Source organism: Marmota flaviventris, chromosome 10, assembly GCF_047511675.1.
Source record: "Marmota flaviventris isolate mMarFla1 chromosome 10, mMarFla1.hap1, whole genome shotgun sequence".
NCBI lineage: Eukaryota > Metazoa > Chordata > Mammalia > Rodentia > Sciuridae > Marmota > Marmota flaviventris.
In genome coordinates this window covers 113,416,515-113,442,503 of record NC_092507.1, presented here as the reverse complement: position 1 = coordinate 113,442,503, position 25,989 = coordinate 113,416,515, and the positions used below count along the sequence as shown (strand labels likewise).

General features: G+C 42.3%; 1 protein-coding gene and 1 pseudogene across 1 annotated transcript; one reads left to right on the top strand and one right to left on the bottom strand.

Moving 5' to 3' along the window:
* Window positions 1-3,157: 3,157 nt before the first annotated feature.
* On the bottom strand, window positions 3,158-4,066 carry LOC114082587 (large ribosomal subunit protein eL32-like; annotated as a pseudogene).
* Window positions 4,067-4,417: 351 nt separating this feature from the next.
* On the top strand, window positions 4,418-11,469 carry LOC139707481 (intelectin-1a-like). Its single transcript, XM_071618783.1, has 8 exons — window positions 4,418-4,511; window positions 4,692-4,755; window positions 6,262-6,363; window positions 7,448-7,695; window positions 8,020-8,178; window positions 8,852-8,972; window positions 9,987-10,090; window positions 11,317-11,469. Exons 2-8 carry the CDS (start codon window positions 4,698-4,700, stop codon window positions 11,467-11,469), a joined length of 945 nt encoding a protein of 314 aa, XP_071474884.1. The 5' UTR covers window positions 4,418-4,511; window positions 4,692-4,697.
* Window positions 11,470-25,989: the final 14,520 nt, after the last annotated feature.

The window sequence follows — 25,989 nt, the reverse complement described above, 5'->3', positions numbered from 1 at the left end:
TCAGGCCCAGAGGAATGGAGCCTACGGACCATGGACTGAAACTTTAAGTCCAAATAAACTTTTCCTCCTTTAAGATGTTCTTTTCAGTTCTCAGTCATAGCAACAAAAAGCTGCACCTAGAAACACACACAATGATGCTTATAGAAGTATTGTGCTTAATTGAAAAAAGAAAAACCACTAGAATCAAAATTAATGCCCAATCATTGGATAGTAGAAAACCAAATCATGAAAAATTCATACCATGGAATAGCAATAGCAATGAAAATGAATGGGTGACTTTGCAACAGCTTTAGAGGACAACTAGTTGTTTAATGTCACAGGGAAAAATATGCCCCAGAAAAAATATGCCCCAGTAGTTTTATTATATAAAACTACTATTACATATATGTAATAGTAGTTTTATATAATTCAAAAATAAAGAAATTTGAAAAGACATTTATTCACATATGCAATATGTTGCATATATGTGTGGTCAATAAAAGTAACTTAAGCGATAAAACAATAAACACAAATTGACATTATGGCAACACCTGATGGGGAAATGAGGTGGAGTGATACAAAGGAGCACTGGGGTAGTTGTAGGTGACTGATAACGTTTTAGATCTTGGGTTATGTCACGGGTTATAAGTATCTATTGCATTATAAAGGAAAGGAAGAGTAGGCAGAGGCAGGAGGATCACAAGTTCAAAGCCGGCCTCAGCAACTTGGTGAGGTCCTAAAAGCAATTTAGCAAGACCCAGTCCCACAAATAAATAAATAGAGCTGAAGATTTAGCTCAGTGGTTAAGTACCACTGGACTCAATACCCCACACGGGGCAAATAAATAAATAAATAAATGGAAGGCAGGCTGGAAGAGGAGCAGGGACGGAGAGGTTGAGGACTGACCTGGCTATCATATATCTCCGCTACTTGTTACAACTCTAAAGAATAACCACCAGGCACATGTAATCCTAGCTGCTTGGGAGGCCGATGCAAGAGGATCACAAGTTCAAGGCCAACCTCAGCAACTTAGTAAGACCCTGTCTCAGAATAAAATTTAAAAGGCTAAGGATGTAACTCAATAGTAGAGTACTTGCCCAGAATACCCTAGGTTCAATCCTCAATAGAAAGAGCTGCACTTTTTCTATGAAGTTAAGCAAAACTATGCAACTTGTTCTAACCAAAATTTATGAACAGAAATTACCATTGTAAGGCTGAAGGCTTTGAGAGATGCAGGGCATCAGCCAATATAGTTTGAGACAGGGTCTCATTAAATTTCCCAGGTTGACCTCCAACTGGAACTCCTCTTGGTTTAACACTCCCCCACCAGTAGCTGTGACTACAGAAGGTGTGGGCCACCACCTTAAGCTATAAATCTATGATAGCTTTGACAGTGTGACAAGGACACTGAATCTGATTACCATAATAGTTTGGCAACTGATGACTTTTAGGGAGAAGATACAGGTTTATAATCTGGAAGGAACATATGGGAAGCTTTTGGGGTGCTGATAGTTCTATTTCTTGAACAGGATGATAATGATACAGATATTTGCCTAGTGGTAATTCATTAAACTCTGTGTATGTGTGTGTGTGTGTGTGTACAACAAACCTTTCTTTTTTAAAAATAACAAAGTATAACTAACTCACTAGAGACAGATAGATGCAGGGCTGGAGTGAGGTGGCACTGGAGGAACTTTCTTCCACATGCTTCTCTTGGTGCACGTACATACTGTCAATTTTCTGTCTCAGGTTCATTTTAAATTATTTTGATATGCACTGGCCATTGATGATGAATCTTAAGTTCATCAAATGCAATATTTTATCAAAACCATCATCTTTCCTTCTTTTCTTTGTTTTTGCAGTGCTGGGGATTGAACCCAGGGCCTTGTGCATGCCTAGGCAAATACTCGAATTATTTTCTATACCTATCAGCACTCCCTCACCTCCCAATAACTTTCAGCTCATCACTTCATACAACCTAGCCTCAAACCAGCCCCCTTCTGTAGCCCAGCATAGGTTGTAGTGCAAGTGGAAAGTGCATTTGGCTGCCATTGCTATCTCCTGCTATTTTTCTCCTCTGCCCTCAACGTGTCATTGCCAATGTTAAAATAGTCCTCACTGGTCCTAGAGTTATCCTCTTAACTCCTCTGATTCCTGTTTTCTGCAGCATATGGAAATTCAGTGATGCAGGAAGTTGAGCTAAAATACAAATAAGACCCAAAGTGGGGAAGAGAAAGACTGGAGAGAGCAAGTGTCCAGCATCCACACAACCTCCCTGGCCACCAGCTATGGGCTCTCTGTTGCTTCCAGATGTCTGAATAGTTCAACCCTAAAATCCCATCGTGACAGTCTATTTATAAGTGAGTGAACATAAGAGAAGACACTAAGATGTTTCAGCTGATGTGCAACAGAAACAAGCCACACTCAAATTGCAGATGCATAAGCAAAAGAAATGGCTGCTGTTGTTTTAAGCCACTTCATTGTGGGATTTAGGGGAAGTGGCATTGGGAACCGAGTGCAGAGGAAGTAGGAGGTACAATCAGTGGGACACAGTCACTGATGGATGCTGATGGTTAGAAGGGATAATATCCCTTGCCGCAGTCTGGCTGGGCACAAAATCACGAGCCACTCAAGCAGGAACAAACTTTATTTTTGAAACTGCCGCCAATGCCCCCGTATCCTCCCGGGGAAGATTGCCGACTGACCCACTCGGCGTTCTCCCAGATCCCAACAGGAAGTTCCTCCTCCAGAATTCCCTCCTACTTCCCCAACCAATGGGAACTCTCCAGGAGTCCCGTAGCAGGCTGAGGTGAACAGCAGGAGTCCAATATCCATATGAATGCAAATCTTAACATAATCATATCATCTCAATGGCTAGCTGGCGTCACCTTTCAACCAAAAATGCCATGCATCATATTACTTGGCTGTGGCTCTTAGCAATCCCTCAAACAGGCCTACCATTTTCCTAGACTCTTAGGTTCAATCAATCAATTGTAGACTGTTCCATGATGTGTGTACTACTAAAGATGGGATGCAAAGTGATACTAAAGATGTCAAAATATGAAAAAATACATCCGAGAATTAATAAGAAAAATACTAAAAGTATATATTTTCTCTGTGTGTGTGTGCAGTTTTTCTGGGTTTATTTAAGTACAAATGAAATACACACATGAGTCTCCTATTCATTTTCTTCACTGTGCAGCCTGGCATTGGAACTGGTGACTCTGAGGGCCAGTAGGGTTTCTTTTTTCATGATGGCTTTGAGGGTCTTGGTGGAAATACTGTGAGCAATCTCAGCACGGTAAGACTCGTTGCTCATCAGCAGCATTTCCAGCTCCTTGACATTGGGGACCAGGAACTTCCAGAAGCCACTGAGTAGCATGGGCTTTACTTCCTTGTTGCTCCCATAGCCAATGTTGGGATCAATCTGTGACCCTCGAATCTTCTCGGTACCCAGTTGTGACTATCCCTGGGTTTCTATTGGTTATACTTTTGACATATCAGCCTGACTAGAGCTGAATGAGCTTCTTGTTCCTCTTTTTGATGACCTTGGACTTCATGAGAGGTCTGAGACTGGTGATAATGCTGAGCAGGAGACTGCTGGTACCACTGCAGGCAGTACAGAGGGGAGAGGGGCAGAAGTGGGCATTCCTTCATGGGCACTGTTTTATTTTATTTTCTCAATATCTATGAGTGTTTTGTGCAAATCTATACTTTGGACTTAAAAAGATAAAAAAATAGTAGCTTAATCAAACAGAGGTTCACAATCTTTTCCTATGGGTTGCAATGTTATCAGTACTGTAATGAATTAGGGATGTGATGTCACTGAGGAGGAGCCGATCACTTCTATTATAAGCTGATGGGATTTGGATAACATTGGGACAGGAATGATATAGGAGCTTTGACGCATCAAAGGTTTTTTGGTTTTTTTAACGGATTTAATCCCAAGTTCAATGTGTAGTAAAGTTTCACTAGTTTGTGGCAAAATGAGAAAATTAACAACCAAATAACAAAACTTTGTATGGAACTACATTTATTGGAGCTAAAGACTTATACTGATTCTGAAATGGTACCTTTCCTCTTTCATTGTTAAAGTTTCCTTTTTCTATGAAATGATGATGATACTAGATATTTAATAGGAGAAAAAGTTTTTACTTAGCAGGAAAGAAAGGCACAAAGAAAACCCAAAATCAACATCAACTCTTGAGAGTCTCCCCTATTTTTTTTTTAAATACACAGGGCCATGAAATCCACAAATCTAGGAACAATGCTAGGAAATGAGCTTGACTATTTGTCCTGCTAATTCCATCATCATCACTGAATATCTTTCCTGTCATAACCAGAGGCCTCACCTCCTTGGGCATCATGCCAGGGGAGGGTGAGTCTGGAGACCTGGGCTGTGCCCCTGTGCTTTCTCCATAAAGGGCTCAGATCTCATCTCCCATTAGGAGCCTCTGCAGAGAAAGATCCAGTCTCCACTCAGCTGGCAACTTCAGCTCCTGGCCCTGTGTTGGCAGAGGAGTTTGCTTTCTGTGAGTTTGGGGAGCCCTTATTTTAGCTCAGGTCTGGTTTAGTTTCTAGAGATGTGTGGAGTTTAAAAAAAAAAAAAAAGGCAAGGGAACTTTGAGTGTTTGTAGGATTAGAAGAAGTGGGGATAGGGATAAAGAAAAAAAGACAATCAAGACAGTGACTTTCATCTTGCTTTTTTTTAGACTACCATGACCCAACTCGGCTTCTTTCTGTTTCTCATTGTGGCCAGCAGAGGATGCAGTGCTGGTGAGTCTCCCTGTCAGGGGCCCAGTCCCCCAGCTCACCTGCACACAGCTTTCAAAGAAAACACACTATGCAGGGTTGCTTCCAGGAAGGAGACTCTCCTGAGCCAGAGATGACGTCTTTGAGATGCACAGAGGCCACCTTGGATGTAGTCTAAGGGCTGATTTCTGGCCTCTGGAGGGATCTGGTCTCTAGCAGTGAGAGTATTGCTAAGATATGACATATCCTGGGTCTGGTTCTTTGTCTCTGTGTGGTCCTGAGGGGACCCTTGTAAGAAAAGTGTCCTCTCTTCACTATTTCCCACTAACATGGCCTGCAGTGACCTTGGTAATTGTGTGGTATACCCTGTGCCCAGGGAATGTTCTCTTTATAGTCTTCTCTCTATAAGAATAGCAATGGCATTTTTAAATATGTATTTCTTTTAATTGTTATTTATCTATTCATTTTTAAAAGACAAACACCTGTTTCTTTCCAGAGTACTGTGGATTGAACCCAGGGCCCTCTACCACTGACCCACAACACCAGCATGTTTTATTATTTTTTATTTTGAGATAGGGTCTCACTAAGTCACCCAGATCACAGGTGTTTACCCCCGTGCCTGGCTGAGAAAAGCATGTTTCTACATAGTATCTCACTTGATCTTTACAAAAATACTATTTATTAGCTTCATCTGAGGCAGAAGGAAACTGAGACTCAGGTGTGGCAAGTAGAACCCAAGGACTCTCCCCTGGAAGCCTGAGCTACTTAGGCCTGCATCCCTCTGACTTGAAAGTTTGTGATACATCCATCCCTCCAGACTTTTAGACTGGTTTGCAGAGTTGACACTCGTGTACAAGGTTCTTCATTGTATGCCCCTGCTGGTCTCCTGGCTAGAGTCTCAGCTCTGCCATCCTCACCCTCTGCCTCAACCACCTTAAGCTACCTGTATTTCCTCCTCAAGCCGGGCTTTGCTTTATTCTTTTCTCCAGGTCTTTGGACATGTTTTTGTCTTTGCCTTGAATTCTCTCTTTTTTTTTTTTCTTTCTTCCAACTGATAAATCATGTCTATTCTCTCAGAGTACACTGTAGTGTCACCAGAACTAGAAAGCCTCTGTCACTAAGTCATCCTACCCCAGACCACCCCCTGGATCCCTTCAGACTTCTCTATTCTCATCTCAGAGCCTTTCTCTTGTTCTCCTGAGCTTATCCTTCATTCCTTTTAATAAAATTTTCTGTTGGTTTTGGCAACTCCCTCTAGAGGTAAGTTCCTGGGGATGTTGAATTTCTTTGAAATGCCCGGTGCCCAGGGCAGGGCGTGGCCCAGCACGAGGTTGTGTGGAGGGAGGGAGGTAAACCTGTGCTGGATGCTGGCTCAGATGGGCTGATGGATGATGCTGGATAGCTCAGGGTCTTTCAACCCAGGCAGCGAGGCTCTGCCACAGAGGTGGAGTGAGTTGGGGAATAGTGGCAAGGGAAGGCTGGGTTTTGTGTCAGAGCAGCAAAGAGAATGAAACTCTACATATTCTCTAGCTGTGGGCAATGTTGTTTCCGAGGAATGGACCTGGTCTTCATTGTTTGCATCTCTGCCTAGAAGCTGCAAAGAAATCAAAGAGAAGTACTTTGGTGCAAATGGTAAGTAAGGAGCCCTATCAGGATTTTGTCTTCAGTGAATTTTTTTTTAATTCTTTTTTTTTTTTTTTTAGCTTTTTAAAGTTTTGTTTTGTTTTTTTAAAGTACTGGGGATTGAACCTGGGGCACTTTACCACTAAGCTACATCCTAAACCCTACCCCTCACCTTTTTGGACAAGGTCTGACTATGTTGCTGAGGCTGGCCTGATCCTTCTAAATTGCTGGGATTACAGGTGTGTGCCATCACACCCAAGTGTTTTTGTTTTGTTTTGTTTTTTAGTTTAAATGAATGTGGTAAAAAGTATATACTATACATGGGATAAGCTTTGTCATTTTAACCAGTTTTAAGTGTACACTTCATTGGCATGAATTACTTTCTCAATGCTATGCAGCCACCACCACTATACATCTCAAGAAAATTTTCATTATCCCAAATAGAAATTCTATAATGAATTTATAGAATGAACCCATATTCTGCCTTCCCTAAGGCCCATGTAGCTGCTGTTGTACTTTCTGTCTCTATGAATTTGCCTATTTTAGTTTCTTCATGTAAGTAGAATCATAAGGTAACTGTACTTTATATCTGGTTACTTCCACTTAGCATAGTGTTTTCAAGGTTTATACATATAGCATGAATAACTAATTGCATATAGATACATATGTCAATATATGCATAATATAGATTGTATGTGATGTGTGTATACACACTATTTTATTTTTCTGTTGAGTACGTCAGTTATTTCTATGAGTCCTGTGACTAATCCTGCAATAAATGTTTAGTGTTTGAATCCTGTTTTTAATTCTTTGGGGCATGTACTAGAAGTGGAATTGCTGGGTCATATGAAAATTCTGTGCTTAATTCTGAGAGGAACGTTGCTGAGAGCTTGGATAATTCTGTGTTCTGCCTCAGTCAGTAGGTTGTGTTATTCAAACGTGGGGTGTTCCACTACACCCAGGGATGCATAGTGACAGGACTCAGGAGAGGAGCCCTTAGGCCATGTTTCTAGTTCCCAGAGCTGTCCTGGTCATGGCACTGAGATGGCATGAGCTCCCATACAGGGAGGATCTGGGCTGGTTCTCTCCACAGATGGCCTGTATTTCCTCCGGGCCAAGAACGGTGTCGTCTACCAGACCTTCTGTGACATGACCTCTGCGGGTGGTGGCTGGACCCTGGTGGCCAGTGTGCACGAGAACAACATGGCTGGGAAGTGCACGGTGGGCGATCGGTGGTCCAGCCAGCAGGGCAACAGAGCAGACTACCCAGAGGGGGACGGCAACTGGGCCAATTACAACACCTTCGGGTCTGCAGAGGCGGCCACCAGTGACGACTACAAGGTGGGTGCCACTGGGAAAGGGTGAGGACCTGAGTGTGGCTGGGTACAGCATGCAGGAGGGAGGGTAGGGAGGTAGGCTGTGGACATGGGGCTGGAGCAGAAGAGAGAAACAGTCGCATGCCTCGCATCCCAGCTTCCTCCCACAAGGCCATGAGGCAGTGGGGTGGTGGGGGGGCATGACCTGCTGGAGGTGGGTGTGTGTGAGCACAGCTGGCCATCTGTCCATCTGGAGCCCAGAGCTGTCAGCTCAGCTGAGGGAGCCCATGTGTGTCTATTGCCCCTGTGGGACCTGGGCTGGTCAGTCTCAGTGTTGGTTGCTTTCCAGAACCCTGGCTACTATGACATCCAGGCTGCAGACCTGGGCATCTGGCATGTGCCCAACAAGAGCCCCATGCAGAACTGGCGGAACAGCTCTCTGCTGAGGTACCGCACCACAACTGGCTTCTTCCAGCATCTGGAACATAATCTGTTTGGCCTCTACCAGGTACACAGGGCTGCGGGCTGGGACTGGCTGTCCTGGGTGTAGAGAGAGGCAGGTGTGTGAGGTTGGGCAGGAAGCACCTTTCCATGGCCCTTTCATGTCCCCTCATCCTAATTTGCTGATGGCTTCTGACCCACTTTCCTCAGAAATTCTGAGCCAGATGACTCATAATGGCAATGTGGGGGGAACATGGGAGGAATGGAGGAAACTTAGATAGGGCAAAGGGGAGGGAGGGGCTCGTGGGTAGGAATGATGGTGGAATAGTTAGACATCATTTCCCTAAGAACATGTATGAAGACACGAATGGTATGAAAATACTTTGTGTATTTTCACTAACTTGAAAAATTGTGCTCTATATGTATAATATGAAATGAATTGCATTCTGCCATCATGTATAACACATTAGAATAAATTTAATAAAGAAAAAATAAATTCTGAGCCAGAGAAGATAAGAGACCCAGGAGAGAGAAGATTTGGGGTAGAGAGAGGGAGAGAGGGAGGGCACCAGTTGGCCTGGTTGTAGGAGAAAAGCAAAAAGGAAAGATTCTTATTTTGCCTGGTTTTGAAATAATCTCATTGACTGAGAAAACATTGCTTTCTCTTAATGAATGATTGTAACCCCCCAAACCAAAACTATTTCCTTATCCAATGATTTTGTCGTTGTTGTTTCTTGTAGAAATACCCAGTGAAATATGGAATAGGAAAGTGTTGGACTGACAATGGTCCGGTGATACCTGTGGTCTACGATTTTGGCGATGCTCAGAAAACTGCAGCGTATTACTCACCCTATGGCCAGAGTGAGTTCTTAATGCTCCTTGAACTCTTCATAGCAAAGATGATAAATTCAGTTATGATAGGAGGTTACTTATTAACACAGCTCATTCTCTTCAATGAATGCTACATGTATTGTTACATTTAATTTGTGCAAGTACCCTTAAGGACTATTATGACCCCCATTTTATGAATCAGAAACCTGAAGCACTGAGAGGTTCAGGAACCTACCTGAGATCACGGTGCACAGGCAGGAGAGTCAGCATGTGGGCTGGGGAAGCTTGGCTCCAGATTCTGTTCCTAGCGACCCATTATCAACCCCTCAGCAACTTATTGAGACCAAGATTCATGTATACAGGGCAAATGGTGAGACAATTTTACTTCTATTGTGAGGGGTAAATATTTATTTAATGTTCATCTAAGTTTGCGGCATCTCCTTTGTTAGGTTGAGCCCTATTTTATAAAGTTCAAAGTTGTTGTAAATACATCTAGGATTTAAAATTTTTAAATGAAAGAGAAGCCGGACATCCTAGTGTCTGTCTATAATCCCAGATGCTCAGGTGGCTGAAGCAGGAGGATTGAAAGTTTGAAGCCAACCTGGGCAACTTAGTGAGACCTTGTCTCATAGAGACAGAGAGAGGGAGAGGGAAAGGGAGGGACGGAGGAAGGGAGGGAGTGGGAGAGGGAGAGGGAGGGAGGGAGAAAGAGAGAGAGAGAGAGAGAGAGAGAGAGAGAGAGATGGAGAGAGAAACTAATTGCTGCAACAAGCCTTTTTACATGTTTATTTGTGATTTCCCAATACTGTTGAATTTCTCCATTCAAGCGCTGGTGAACAGAGACCCTCTCTGAGAACCAGTTCTTGAGTTCTGGGGTTGGGAAAAGGTTGGTGAAGTTTGGGGCTGGGATGCACCAGTCATTGACCACAGTAGTGCTGGCCTCCACTCTTGAGCCTCAGCCTGGCATCCACACTCTCTGGGCAGCCTAAAGGAAGCTATTTCTGGCATCCGACTTAAGTGCTCTTTTCTGCATCTCATTTTCAGAGGAATTCACTGCAGGATTTGTCCAGTTCAGAGTATTTAATAATGAGAGAGCAGCCAATGCCTTGTGTGCCGGAATGAAGGTCACCGGATGTAACACTGAAGTTGTGAGTCTTTGTGGGGACCAAAGGCACTTGTGAATGAGGCTGTGTGTATGTAAGTGGAGACTCTTGTTCACAAAACCAAGGACAATATTCGCCTACAATCTTTAAGAATTGTAATAACTGAGTTTTCTTTATCTGTTTTCCTTTCTGATTAATTATACTGTCTAAAATAGTCAGATACATTTCCTTATCCGTAGAAGTTGAATTTCCCATTTTAATTAACGTCTCTTTCCTTCAATATCTCCAGGTACTTTTGTGACTCTAAATTGTCACCACTTCCTTTATCTTTATTTTTATCCTTATCTTTATAGCGCGCTCCCACTCAATCTAACTAATCTAGAATGCCCCCCTCGTGGGCGCCAATTCCACCATGCGGCCTGCGCAATGGTTTCATTAATGAGGTTCTTGGCATAAAAGTTAGCTAGAAGAGATAGAAATAAAACACACAGACTCAGTTACCTTATTTCTATTGCCAGGTCCGAGACGGCTCCCCTCTCTGGCTCCAACCTCTAACCGCCCAGCAGGGCAGCAAGGATTACTCAGGGCTAGCAGGAGAGAGAGAGAGGGAGCATGCCAGGGAGTAGCCTTTTATTGGGGAACAAGAAATTCAGGGGATAATTCCATCCAATGAAGGTTGAGGGGGGACTGCACTCCAAGGTCAGGGTCAGTGATTGGGCCCCCGGGGTCAGTGGTCAGTCACACCCCCACACGGACGGGTTCTCTCATCAGGAGAGGGCCAGGAAAATTCCGACACAGCCAGAAGCCTCAGACCCAAACCGGGAGTCACCCAGTCATGCGTGAGAATGGCTTCCCACAACCAAAGGCACTTGTGAATGAGGCTGTGTGTATGTAAGTGTGTGTATGTGTGTGTGTGTGTAAGAGTGTGGTGTGAGCATGTGGGGGGGAGCATAACTTCCCTTCCTCCTTGCTGAGTCAGACAATCTATACGGGAGAGGGAGATGTGCCCCCTCCTAGGGAGCAGCACTTAAGGAATTCGTGAAGGAAGAGTCCAGCCAGGGAATCCAAGAACAGATGTTCATAAAAGTTGCAGGAAAGTCAGGAGGTGATGGTGTGTCACTAAGCTAAGGGTTGAGAAGTCTATGGGAGAAGATCAACACTGCCCATAGAGAATGGATGGGGACCACAGATCCCTCTGGATTTGGCCATTATTACCTTTGGGCTCATCAGCAGCCCTCTCATCACCACCTCCTCCTCTCCTTGTTTCCTAGCACTGCATTGGTGGAGGAGGATTCTTCCCAGAGGGTAATCCCAGGCAATGTGGAGACTTCTCTGCTTTTGACTGGAATGGACATGGAACTCATGTTGGTTACAGCAGCAGCCGGGAGATAACAGAGGCAGCTGTGCTTCTCTTCTATCGTTGAGAACTTCCTACTACAGGACCCAGAGCTCTTCTCCCAGGGATGCGGTCCCAAGGATGGAAAACCACTTGCTAATAGCCAAGGAAAGAAAAATAAATCATATTAATTCATGCATTGATGTTTGTTGGTTGGCTTCGTGACACTGTGTCCCTATGTTGATCAAGAACAACTTAGAGGAGGGAACGTTTATTTTGGCTCATGGTTTCAGAGACTCAGTCCATGGTGGATCAAGTCCATTGCTCTGGGCCCCAGGTGAGGCAGAACATCTTGGTGTGGAGGAGGGGCGTTACTCTACTCATGGCAGCCAGGAAGGAGGTAGAGAGAGAGAAAAGACAAGAGGAACGGAGAGAGAAGAGAGTGGGCTGGGGCCTCAAGGAACTTCTAGGACATACTCCCAGTGACCCCCTTCTCCACCATGCCCAACCTGCCTCCAGTTACTTGCCCAGTCAAATTAGGATGAACTGATTGGGTTACAATGCCCATAATACAATTATTTCACCTCTGAATATCCCTGAATTAGTGCAGGATCTTTGGGGAGAGACACCTCATATCTAAACCACAAGTGTTTTTATGAATTCTTTTCATGTAGGCAGTGATGCCTACATATGGATGCTCAGTTTGCATCTTCAACCTGAAACTCCTAAAGAAGAAAATAGTCTTTGTGGGGTGGATGAGGGTGCAGCAAAGAAGGAAGAGACACCCAATATCCATATCTGGTGTCTGACAGCCTTGGTGGTGGGTATTCTCCTTAGGGAAGGATGGGGCTGGCAGGCCTCTGAGGATGCCTCTTCCAGGGTAGTGGCTAACCCTCCTGGGATCCCATCTTCAGGGCCTTGTTCAAAGGGGTCCAAGTGACCCAATCATCCCCACTGGGTTATCAGTACAGGTGAGACAGGATGACATCAGTACTGGACCTTGATTAAATGTTAGGCATTTTAAGGGGGGGGGGGGGCTTTATTGGAATGTATAACTGGATATTCAAAGCAGATCAAGGACTCTGAAGATTGAATATAATAAAATAAGGAAGTAATCCACAGAGGGACAATTCTACACCAAACACTTGGAGGGTTTGGAGGCCCTAGCCAGAGCACTCCCTCTGTGAGCAAAGTGGAGGGATAAAGGAATTAAAGGAACTGCACTTTTAGGAGCCCTGAGATGTGTCTGGATATGGAGTGTTTAAAGATCAAGGACATTGCCTGGTTAAAATGCACAATATCCTTGTACGGGGGGAAAAAAGCTGCCATCTCTCAAGAGAGCTTGCAGAAGACAAGGGAAGCAACGATTTTGCAGCCACTGTGTGGGGTCTGGCACCTGAGGGAGCCAATTCCTGGCAAACCTGGGATGGGCCTGAAATACAGGTGCAGTTAACACTCGCTGCACGACAAAGAGTGCACTTAAGTGACCAGCAGAAAATCAAATGTGGAGAGAGGTTTACACAGGGAACAACTGGTCATGAAAACCCACCCAGCTCTACCCCTGCCCCTCCAACTTGGCTGCTTGCAGGACAGGCTGGAAGTGAGGTGTCTGGTCATGAATTCAGAAGGGCAGGGACAGGAGAGATTGAGTTTGGAGACTGAACCCAAGACCAGGAAATATCGGGGTGGGAGGTGACATAGTGGACTTAGAATTGAGTCCACTCCACCACAAAAGTGGAATCCAGGGGAGATCCTTGGGGTACGGTCTTCCAGAGTGCTCTGGCAATTCCTGGGCCCTGAAGGTGCACAGGTTTAAAATCCCCAGACCAATTGATATTCAGTGAAGAGCCTGGATCCTACGTAAACCTAAACCCTGCCTCCAGGAATCCCACCTATAGGATTACCTCTCCCACTCCAGCAATCCAGATGACCAGCTCCAGATGACCCCACCTAAAACTACTGAGAAGAGAATCTGAGAACATTCTGTACTCTAACGGGAAGAATTCTTTAACTTTGCATTGAGATTTTCTCTCTTATTTTTTTTTCTTTTCTCTGTTTAATTCTGACCTTAATGGTATGTGAACATTTATACATATTCATATTTTTTTTCTCATTTCTAGCATTTTAAAAGCCAGTTATTTTTTATAGAGCCCTTTTATAGAAACTAGGATGTTTGAAGGTATATTTTAGTTTCTCTTTTAAAACAATTTTTTTCTTCTGTTATTTTTCAAGTTTAAAAATTTTTTATTTAAAAAAAAATAAATAAATAAATAAAAAAAAAAAAAAAATTTTATTTATATACATATATTTTTTTCTCTTACGTATTTCCCTTGATTCTCTTTCTCTCTATTCTTCTGCTAATGGCCAATATCTATGTTCTCTCTTCCACTCCTCTTTCAATTTTTTACTTCTATCTTCTCTCCTTCTCCCTCATAACCGTTACATCCTATGTCATTTATGTTTTCTCCCTATTCTCACCTTATGAAATTGTAAACTCTTTTGAAAATGTGCTGTTTTTTTTATTGTAGGCAATAACTAATCCCATCATTGCCTTTTATTGTGATAATTAACATTGTTACAGTAGGAACTATTTGGTCTAATTCTGTATATTGTTTGCATTGGTTGGTGTTATTTGTTTCCCCCTAAACAGTGAGGTACTAGAAACCTTCAGGGGAGAAACTCTACTGCATCAGAGCCATATGTTAGATGAGTAGACACACAAACAACATGAAAAAGCAAGGGAACAAATCACCTCAAACAAACCAAGATACTCTAATAACAGAATACCACAGTGGAAGAAATATCAGAGAAGGAGTTTAGAATGTACATAGTTAAACTGATCTGTGAAGCAAAGGAGGGTATAAGAAGTGAAATTAGAGAGAAAGTACAGGAAGTGAAATATCACTTCAAAAAGAGATAGAAATTCTGAAAAAAAAAAAAAGCAGAAATCTTTGAAATGAAGGAATCAATTGACCAAATTAAAAATTTAATTAAAAGCATCACCAACAGACTAGATTACTTGGAAGACAGAGTTTCAGGCAATGAAGACAAAAGATATAATCTTGGAAACAAAGTTGACCATGAAGAAAAGATGTTAAGAGACCATGAATAGAACTTCCAAGAAATATGGGATAACCCAAAAAGACCTGTGGGAGACCAACCTTGCACATGACTGAGTCGCATTCCCCGTCTGGGTGCTGAAGCGCTCAGTCGAAGAAATGTGGCAGAGCTTTCCCCACCCTTCTTGGGTCCGAGGGTCGTGTCTTGTGCATGGGTGTGTCTTGCTACATCCCCATGGGAGGAGCTATGCTCACCTGTTCCTTTGTAATATTACCCCTTGACCTGTTTGGGATAGAATGTTCCATGGAAACACCTTTTATGTGTCCCCTTCTCTTACTGTGCCCTTGGGTGTGGCCTTCCTAGATGTTAGTCAACCTGCTGACAGCAGACATCATGAAGCTAGACTCGGCCCCTTGAAACCTGACCCTTTGCCTCATTTGAATGGCTTTTCCTCAATAAAATGTGTCAGCGCATGCTATATCCCTCTTTCTCTTCCTGTGGACCCTTAAGATCAGAGAAGCCATCCCAATGACCCCAAAGAAAAAGGTATTTCTGTCTCTTCTATGGTTATTTCATGCAGCCCAATTAGCCCAGTTCAACTGGAGTGACCCCTGAGTGTTTTAGTCATGAACAAAACCCGGCAAAGACCAAATTTACAATTTATTGGGTTAGATGAAGGCTCAGATATATAAATAAAAAGAATGCACACTTTTCAATGAAATAATATCAGAAAATTTCCCAAGCCTAAAGAATGCTATGGAAAATCAAATACAGAAGGCTCATAGGACCCCAAATATAAAAAATTGAAACAGACCCACACCAAGGCACATTATTATGGAAATGCCTAACATACAGAATAAGGATCAAATTTTGCTAGTGAAAAATGACAGGTAATATTTAGAAAGAAACCATTGTAGATCTCAGATTTTTGCCTCAGCCAGACCCTCAAAGCAAGGAGGTCTTGGAATAATATAATACCAACCTCTGCAAGAAAATGGATATCAACCAAGAATACTATATCCAACAAAATTAAGCATCAGAACTGATGATGAAATAAAGACCTTTCATGATAAACATGGCTAGAAAGCCTGCACTACAAAACATTCTCAATAAGATATTTCATGAAGAAGAAATGAAAAAAATGAATACAAGGGAGGAACTACACTAAAAGAGCAGTGAATAAATGGAGAAATTAATTCAAATTAAAAACTAGAAATAAACCAAAATTACCAGTAATAAAAATTATATCTCAATAATATGGTCTTAACTCATTAATCAAAACATGTAGACGGCAGATTGGATTATAAAACAAGGTCAATATGCTGTCTCCAAGGGACTCATGTCATAGGCAACGACATCCACAGGCAGATGGTGAAAGGATGGGAAAAATATATCACTCACATGTATCTTATATACAATGGGGATTTCTATCCTTATATAAGATAAAGTGGACTTCAAGCCAAAGTTAATTAGAAGGGACAAACAGGACATTTCATACTGCTTAACGGAATTATATATCAACAAGACACAACAATTGTAAATGTTTATGCCCCAAACAATGGAGCATCTATGTACACCAAACAAACCCTCTCAATTTCAAGAAGCAAATAGACCACAACATGATAACACTCGGTGACTTTACCACACCTCTTGCACCAATGGATAGATATTCCAAACAAAAACTAAATAAAGAAGCTATTGAACTAAAAAAGAACGATCAATAATTCAAACTAAATAGACATATATAGAATATTTCATCAATCAGTGACTGAATATGCTTTCTTCTCAATAGTACATGGATCCTTCTCTAAAAGAGACCATGTCTTGGGCCACAAAGCAACTTTTAGCAAATACAAAAAAAAAAAAAAAAATAGACATAATACCTTGCATCTTATCAGATCATAAAAGAATGAAATTAGAAATCAACAATAGAATAAAAAATAGAAGCTACTCTAACACCTGGAGTCTAAATAATACACTATTGAATGATGAATGGATAGCAGGAGAAATCAGGGATAAAGTTTTAAAAATTATAGATGAAAATTAGAATAGTGATACAACATATATCAAAATCTCTGGGACACTATGAAGGCAGTTCTAAAAGGAAAGTTCATTGTATTGAGTTCATTCATTAAAAGAATAGAAAGTCAACAAATAAATAACCTAAAATTACAGCTCAAATCCCCAGAAAAAGAACAAATCAGCACTAAAATCAGTAGAAGTTGAGAAATAATTAAAATCAGAGCTGATATCAATGAAATTGAAAAAAAGAAACAATCCAAAAAAATTGAGAATATAAAAGTTGGTTCTTTGAAAAAAAATCAATAAAATTGATAAACCCTAGCCAAGAGAAAGAGAGAGAAAACTTACTAAAATTTGCAATGAAAATGGAAACATCACAATAGACACTACTGAAATACACATGATAATCAGGACCTATTTTGAAAATTTATACTCTTACAAAATAGAAAATCTTGAAGACATTAACAAATTTCTAGAACCATATGACCTACACAAATGAAATCAGGAGGACACATAAACAGATCAATTTGAAGCAATGAAATGGATGATGCCACCCAAAGCCTACCAAGAAAAAAAAAAAGCCCAGGAGCAGATGTATTCTCAGCTGATTCTACAAGACCTTCACAGAAGAACTAATGTTAATCCTTCAAAATATTCTATAAAATAGAAAAGTAGGGAACCCTTCCAAACAAATTCTGTTTTGCTAACTATCAACCTGCTAACAAACCCAGACAAAGACACATCAAGGAAAGAAAACTTCAGACCAATATCCCTGATGAACATACATGCAAAAATTTTTAATAAAATACTGGCAAATCACATATGGAAACATATTTAAAAGATATTGCACCATGATCAAGTTGGGTTCATCTCAGGGATGCAAAGTTGGTTCAACATATGGAAATCAATAAATGTAATTCATTATATCAATAGACTTAAATGCAAGAAGCATATGATTATCTCAATACAAGCAGAAAACCCTTTTGACAAAATATAGCACCACTTTATGTTCAGAAAATTTTTAAAAACTAGGGATAAGAGGAACATATCTCAACATTATAAAAGCTATATATTCTAAACCCAAGGCCAACATCATTCCAAATGGCGAAAAATTGGAAGCACTCTCTCTAAAAACTGAAACAAGACAAGGATGCCCTCTTTCACCACTTCATCAACATGGTTCAGGAAACTCTAGCCAGAGCAATTAGAAGAAAGAAATTAAAGGAATATGAATAGGAAAAGAAGAACTCAAACTATCCTTATTTGTTGATGATATGATTCTATATTTAAAAGACTCAAAAATCTCCACCATAAAACTTCTAGAACTCACAAATAAATTCAGCAAAGTAGCAGGATATAAAATTAATACCCATAAATAAATTGCATTCTTTATATCCATGATGAACCCACTGAAAGAGAAATTAGGAAAACTATCCCATTCCCAATAGCCTCAAAGAAAATAAAATATTTGGGAATTGATATATCAAAAGAGGCAAAAGACCTCTACAATAAAAACTGCAGAACACTAAAGAAAGAAATTGAGGAAGACCTTAGAAAATGGAAAGATCTCCCTTGTTCTTGGATAGGCAAAATTAACATTGTCAAAATGGCCATACTACCAAAAGTGCTATACAGATTTAATGTAATTCCTATTAAAGCTCCAATGATGTTCTCCATAGAAATAGAAAAAGCAGTCATGAAATTCATTTGGAAAAATAAGAGACCCAAAATAGCCAAAGCAATCCTTAGGAAGAACAGTAAGCAGCAGGCATCATAATACCAGACCTTAAACTATACTACAGAGCCATAGTAACAAAAATGGTGTGGTATTGGCACCAAAACAGACACATAGCCCAATGGTACAGAATAGAAGACAAAGAGACAAACCAACATAAATTCAGTTATCTTATACTAGACAAAGTCTCCATAGACATGCATTGGATAAAAGACAGCCTATTCAACAAATGGTACTGTGAAAATAGAAATTCGTATATAATAAATGAAATTAGACCCATATATCTCACCCAGAACAAAATTTAACTCAATGTGGACCAAGGATCTAGGCATTAGATTAGAGACCCTGTGTCTACTAGAAGAAAAAGTAGGCCCACACCTCCATCATGATGGCTTAGTACCTGAACTCCTCAGCAAGATTCCTAAAGCACAAGAAGTAAAATCAAGAATGGGATTGTGTCAAACCAAAAAGCTTCTTTACAGCAAAGGAAACAATCAAGAATATGAATAGAGAGACTGCAGAATGGAAGAAAATCTTTGCCATCTGCACCTAAGATAGAGCATAATCTCCAGGATAGATAAAGAACTCAAAAAACTTGACAGAAGAAGAAATATGATCAGTCAACAAATATACAAAAAAAAAATGTTCAACATCACTAGCAAGTAGAGAAATGCAAATGAAAACTCCACTGAGATTTCATCTCACTCCAGTCAGAATGGCAATAATCAAGAATACAAGTAATAATAGATGCAGGCAAGGATGTGGGGGGAAACATCACACATTGCTGGTGAGACTGCAAATTGGTGCAACCACTCTGGAAAGGAGTATGGAGTTTCTTCAGAAAACTTGGAATGAAATCACCATTTGACCCAGTTATTCCACCCCTTGGAAAATACCCAAAGGATTTAAAATCAGCATATTATAGTTACATGGCCACATCAATGTTCATAGCAGCTCAATTCACAATAGCCAAGCTATGGATCCAACCTAGATGTCCTTCAACAGATGAATGGATCAACAATATGTGGTACATATACACAAAGGAATATTAATTATGAGAAGAATAAAATTATGGCATTTGCCAGTAAACAAATGATACTGGAGACTATTATGCTAAGTGAAATTAGCCAATCCCAAAAAAAACAAATGCTGAATGTTCTCTCTGATATGCAGATACTGATTCACAATAGGTGTGGAGTGGGGGAGAGGACATTCATCAGATTGGACAGTGGGGACTGAGAGGAAGAGATGGAGGATGGGGGATGGGAAAGACAGTAAAATGAGCCTGACATAACTTTTCTTTGTTCATATATGAATACACGACTGGTGTAACTCCATACCATGCACAATGACAAGAATGGTCGTTGTATGTATTATATGTCAAAACGCATTCTACTGTCGTGTATAACTAAAATGAGCAAATAAAAAAAATGGAGGGAAAAAAAGAAAAAAAAAAGTGTGTCACATTAGATTGGATAGAGAGAAAGGATGGGAGAGGAGGGGAGGGGTAGGGGGGATAGGAAGGGCAGCAGAACAGAATAGACAATATGATTGATGTATGTACATTCCATGTATGTATTATACATCAAAATACATTCTGCTGTCATGTATGACTAAAAAAATGAAAATAAATCATATGGTTAAAAAAAATGGAAAGAAGATGAGCCAGGCACAGTGTCGCACACCTGTAATCCCAGCAGCTAGGGAGGCTGAAACAGGAGGATTGCAAGTTCAAAGGCAGCCTCAGCACTTAGTGAGGTTCTGAGTAACTTAGCCTTAGTAAAAATAAAAAGGGCTGGGACCATGGCTCAGTGGTTAAGTGCCGTGAGGTTCATTTCTGGTCCTAAAAATAAAAAAAGGAAGATGAGCTGTAATGGTTCATTAGAGGGTCAGCTTTTTTGCTGCTGTGACTAAAGAACCCAACCAGAAAAATTGTAAAAGAGGACAGGTTTATTTTGGGGCTCACAGTTTCAGAGGTCTCAATCCATAGACAGCAGACTCCATTCCTTGAGGTTCAGAGTAAGGCAAGACATCATGACAAAAGAGTATGGCAGAGGGAAGCAGCTCACATTATGATCAGAAAGCAGAGAACAAGGTCTCCACTTGCCAGATACTAATATATACCCAAAGCCACACCCCAATTCCCGCCTCCTCCAGCCACAACCCACCACTTCAGTTACCTCTCAGCTAATCCCTATCAGGTGATTAGTCACTGATTGGATTACGACTCTCACGGCCCAATCATTTCTCCTCTGAACCTTCTTGCGTTGTCTCACACATGAGCTTTGGGGGACACGTCACATCTAAATTATAACTGGGTGTGAGTGAAGGCTTATAATCATCTCTGAGAATAGGGAGAAGCAGCTCACCAGGTACAAGTACCTGGAGAAGGTACAGCTGAGGCTTGACATATCACACCTGGAGTGCTGACAGTCAACAGCGCTCAAATCCGTGGCCTCCTCCACCTGCCTACACATCTTCTACAGTATGGCTTTCGCTCCCACTGCACACCTGGATTTACCCTCTCAAAGTTTTTCACAACCTCTTAAACAGCCAGCGTAATGTAAATATACTTGGTGCTGTATACCAACTTCAGTCCTTATTTGTTTTGCAAACATGAACTTGCTTGGCTAATCGGAGCCTCCATATTTCCATCTGTGAAACCAGGACAATAACTGCCTACTTCTCAGAGTCCCTATGAAGACAAAAATAAGTTTAGTCCGTGGCCAGCACAGACAGTATGAACGGTTCTGCCACATGGGAAAATCCTAAGGGAGTTTAAATTAAAGACAGAGACTCCAATTACCTTTAAACCAGCTCCAGGATGGCTCCTCGCACCCCCAGCTTCAAGCTACCCAGGGAAGTAGAGAGGTTTACTGAAGAGGCTAGCAAGAGAGAGAGAGAGAGAGAGAGAGAGAGAGAGAGAGAGAACACGCCAGGGAGAGGGCTTTTATTGGGGAACAGAAAATTCAGGGGAAAATCCCATCCAATGAAGGTCAAGAGGGGCAGTGTTCCAAGGTCAGATGATTGGATCTTCAAGGGCAGTGGTGAGGCACACCTCCATGCTGGCAAGCCTTTGGCCCACGAAGGGTGGGGAAAGCTCTAACACCTAGTGTGTGAGCACCTCACACCCAGCAGGGGTGGTAACTCAATCACGTGCAAGGATGGCCTCCCACATATTCCCCCTTCTTTCTTTGAAAAGCAGGTCATGATTTACTTTCTCGAGCCCCCAAATTCTTGCTTTGAAGACTCGCTATCCTATAATTACAACACAAAAAAGAATTAACAGCAAAGAGAGCAATGCAAAGATGTTCCAGGCCGAGAGAGTTTAATAATGTTTCCGAGGTTAAAGCCATTTAATTCTTTTAGTATTTGATTAGCTAAGGAAGAAGTGAAAGGAAAGTGACCACAACACTCAGAGCAACCAAAAGATCTTTATTGCAGCAGTGCAACAAAGAGAAAGGAAAGAAGGAAAGAGAGAGAGAGAGAAAAGAGAAGAGATGAACAGGGAGAGAGCAAGAGCAAGAGAGAGACAGAGAGCGCGCTTAAGAAAGATAAAGAGCAAGAGAGAGAGAGGGAGAGAGAGGGGGCCTGGCAGGAGGGAGTTTTTATAGCCCAAATCTAATGGGGCCTCTGGGTCTGCAAGCTGCCTTGTTGGCCCAAGGGGGGGTTAAGTGTTCAGCCTTAAGCAGGGTTGAATGTTCAGACTTGAGGCAAACAGGTGATAAAGGACCAGATAGAGGGGGGTTTGAGTGCGTGGGCTATCTTGCAGCCAACATCTGTTCAGCCTGCCCAGCAGACAACACAGTTCAGCCTGCTCTCCACCCAACAAGAAGGATCCAAAAAATCAGCTCTATTATTTTGAATATCTTGAATATGATGATGGAGCTCCAAAAGATCCAAGCTTTGAGTGATGGAAATGTGGAAACTGGCTTCCCTGATCTGGAAGCAGGCGGATCCCCATCTCTGCTCTGCAGAGGAGCACAGCTTTGGGAGTGGGCGGTACCTAATGGGAGTGGGCTGCCCCTTGTAACATTACCCCTCTGCCTTATATGGATGGAATGTTCTTTCGAACAGCCTCCCCCAATAAAACCTGGGTTTGAGGCGTGCCCCTCTCTCTTTCTTGCCTGACTTGGGAGCTGGGTCAGAAGAACCATCACAGAACCCAAAGAAAAAGGTATTTTCTCTTTGTGTGATTATTTTGTGCCAGCCCCATTCACCTGGAATGACCCTGACTGATTTAGTCATGTGTCCTGCTCCAGCTTCCTTGGGCAGGCCTGGCTCTCCGAGAAACCCCACTTTCATGCTGAAGATTGATGGGGCTGGTGAACTTGTTGAGAGCCAACAGCAGGAGAGTTGGGAGATGGGTGAGTTTGCCTCAGGTGGAACTGGGGGTGCTTTCCTGTGAGTTAAGGGAGGCACTAAGGGACCATCCCAGCAGCTGCAGAAGCTCCTTTTGCTTCAGGGAACTCCCACCTTCTCTCCCTCAACAGTACAGGTTGCTCCACCATGGTTCACTTTGAGAAAAAAGAAACTGAATTCAGGAAAGTCGCAAAAACCTTGACTACCTGGTAAGTCTCCCAGTGTGCATGCTGAGATCCTTGATTCCACACATTTGGTTGAAGCCAGATTTAAAGATAGGTAGTTAGGTAAATCGGGTCTGATATCAAGTACCATAAAGAAAATGGAGACCATTATGGAGAATGGAGTCCAGGAAACCAGAACAACACCTGTGGAAATTGAAATGATAATGTCCCCAAGGCCCAGAACCCATCCTAAAGAATTGTTAATGAAGTAGCTCCCAGCAAACTGGGAGGTGCTAATTAAACCACCCCAGGCCCTTCCTGCCCAGATTACTCCTCCCACCACATGGTCCACCTATCTCCCACCTTTTGGCCTTCCCACCTGCATTCTATCACTGCAAGATAAAGGGGGAAAAGAACAGGAGTGTGGGAGGATTAAAAGAAGACCTTAGATATAAAAAAGGGAAGACTTCCCCTTCTTCCTCCAGGAGGAGGTCTTTTCTGCTGTCTTTTAATAAAGCCTTCCACTTTCCACTCTCCACTTGCCTTGGTGTGCTTCTCTGGTGTTATACTTCAGCATTGGGGAAAGCAAGGAGTCGTCACTGGTAAATAGCGGTAACATGGTTACTCTTTGTGGGAACATCTGGTTCCTGTTATGCTCGAATTCGGGACCCCCAAAAGACCACCAGAGTCCAAGATCAATGTAAATAGCAAAGAGGTGTTTATTGCGAGCTAGCTCGGTCTTCCCACGCACACAGCAACTGGTGACACTGAGAGGCCCCGAGCCCAGGGTTTGCAGCAGTTTTATACACTCTTTGGGGAAGGCAGGGACCCCACATACATCATAGCATCTCTTAGAAAATCATCACACACCGCGGGAAAATCAAACAACAACTCTTAACATTGATTAGCACATTCACTGGGCAGAACAAGTTGGGTAGGGGTGATTGGTTAGTACAAGAGGGGGATTCATTTGAAATGATTGGTTTAAGCCACGAGGGGGGGTACATGCTGAACTACATGGTTTCCCAACATGTTATCAGCCACCATAAACTACTGGAGGGTCATCTGGCATCCCAGGTATTTTCCCTGTCTCATGCTGACTGGTGGTTGCTAGGAGGTTGCTATGGGTCCTCACCTAGCCTGACTGAGTCAGGGACACCTGGCTCTGCAGATCTCTCCTGTTATTTGTAGATGAAACAACTTAACAGAGTGGGAATTTGCCTAGGAATGCTCTGTGGGTCTTTCCAAGGACAAGGGTCATGCCCCCTTCCTTGGACAGGCTTTGCTCTGAGGGAGAAGCTGGTTTTTCACCCTCTTTTGGGGGACATTTCTGGTGCCACTGGCATAGGAGTCCAGGTGAAGGAGGACTCAAGCACCTAGGGATATTTACTCCCTTCTGGTATGTTCTAGGTTCTAGGTTCTCATTTGTTTGTTGGTCTTGGGTTTGGGAAATCCCTCTGATTGTCTGTGTTTTTGTTTTGTTTGTATCTGTTACTGCCCCTTTCAAGACATACCAATACTACATTGACCCTATAGGTAGTCTCATGAGAAAGGTCTTGGTTGGTCTGTTTTAAAGATTTCCAACTCTTGGCCATGGTTTGGGGGATCCTCTCTGGTTGTCTCTCTCTGTGTCTTTTTTACAATCTTGCAATTAGAGTTGGTCTGTCAGAGGTAAAGCAAGTTGAAGAAAGGGGCCACATATAGGTGTAAGCATTTCTGGGGTGTTTTACTGTAATAATCTGAATAGCTTTTTGAAATAGTTTTTTAATAGTTTTCTGGATTATTATACAATCTTGCATTTGGAGTTGGTGTCAGGAGCTGCCACATAGAAGCTGAGTGCCCCCTAGCTGCGAGCAATGGAAATGTGGAGACTGGCTTCCCTCACCAGGAAGCAGGTGGATCCCAACTTTGCTCAGCCAATTAGGAGTGGGCATTACCCAATGGGAGTGGGCTGCCTTCTTGTTCCTTTGTAATACTACCCCTGATCTTTTTTGGAAAGAACATTCCTTGGAACCTCCCTTTGTCAGTCCCCCCTATATAAGAATAAAGAATTCAGGTGGTGCTCTCTCTTTCCAAGGGACCCCTAAGGTCGAGAGCCATCACAGAACATAAAGAAAAAGGTATTTTCTGTCTGTGTGTGTGTAATTATTTTGTGCCAACCCAAATTCACCTGGAGTGACCCTGACTGATTTAGTTGCATATCGTGGCAAGTTGGTCTGTCAAAGGTAGAATAAGTGGAAGAAATTTGTATGTGCAGGTCTGTCTGTTTTAAAGTTTCCTATCTGTCAGCCTGGGTTTTGGTGATCCTCTCCTGTCTGTTTTTTGAATATGTTACTGACCCTTTAAGACATGGGCTATGCTGAATTGATCTTTCCTGTAGTCTCTTGAGCAGAAAGGTCTTGGCTACAGGAGCCACCAGTAGTGAAAATCTTGTCTAAGAGAAAGATGGTTTAATATAACACAATCTGGTCTTTTAGTGGTTTTCCTGGATTATTATTACAATCTTGAAGTTGGTCTGTCAAAGACAAAATATATAAAAGATTTTGTATGTACAAGGCATTGATGCAGCTGCATGCTAAGGGGTATGAACACTCAGGAACTATGTTGAAGGCCCAAAAGGCACTGCCTCTGGTGGGAAAGGATAGCAGGACACCAGAAGAAAGGGTTGAAAAAAACATTTAAATATTTTAAACCTGGTGCTGGCACTCCCAGCACTGTTTCTCAGCCTGGCCCCAGGCAGCAGCAGATCATCTCACTGTGGATCAGAGACACTACCAATAAGCTGGGGGGTGGGGGAGCTCCCAGAAAAGCTGCCTGGGCAGTAGAAAAATATCCAAAGGAGAACCTGGCCTCTGCCCTGCCTTCCAGCCTCTTTAGTCCCTGGAGGGTAGAGTCTGCTGGCCACAAATGATGTGACAGTAGATTCCAGCACTGTTACTTTATGACCTGGGGACAGAAATAGTCTCCCCTGTGGGAGGCCACCTGCCCATGAGCCAAGAATCCCCTCTCAGCCTTGAGCAAAGGGGGTGTCGGTCTGGCATTGCAAGCCATGCACTGGGTGAAGCAAGTTGCCTTCACCTTTGCTCAGCAAAGAAGTTTGCTTCAGCTCTGGACTTGAGTGTTACCCAATGGAATTGGTCAATCCCCCTTGAAACTTTATCCCCTACCTTATTTAGTGTAGAATATTCTATCGAAAAATCCTTCACTGTCTTTTCCCTATAAATAAAGTGATTCCATGTGCACCCGCTCTCTTGCCTTCCAGAAT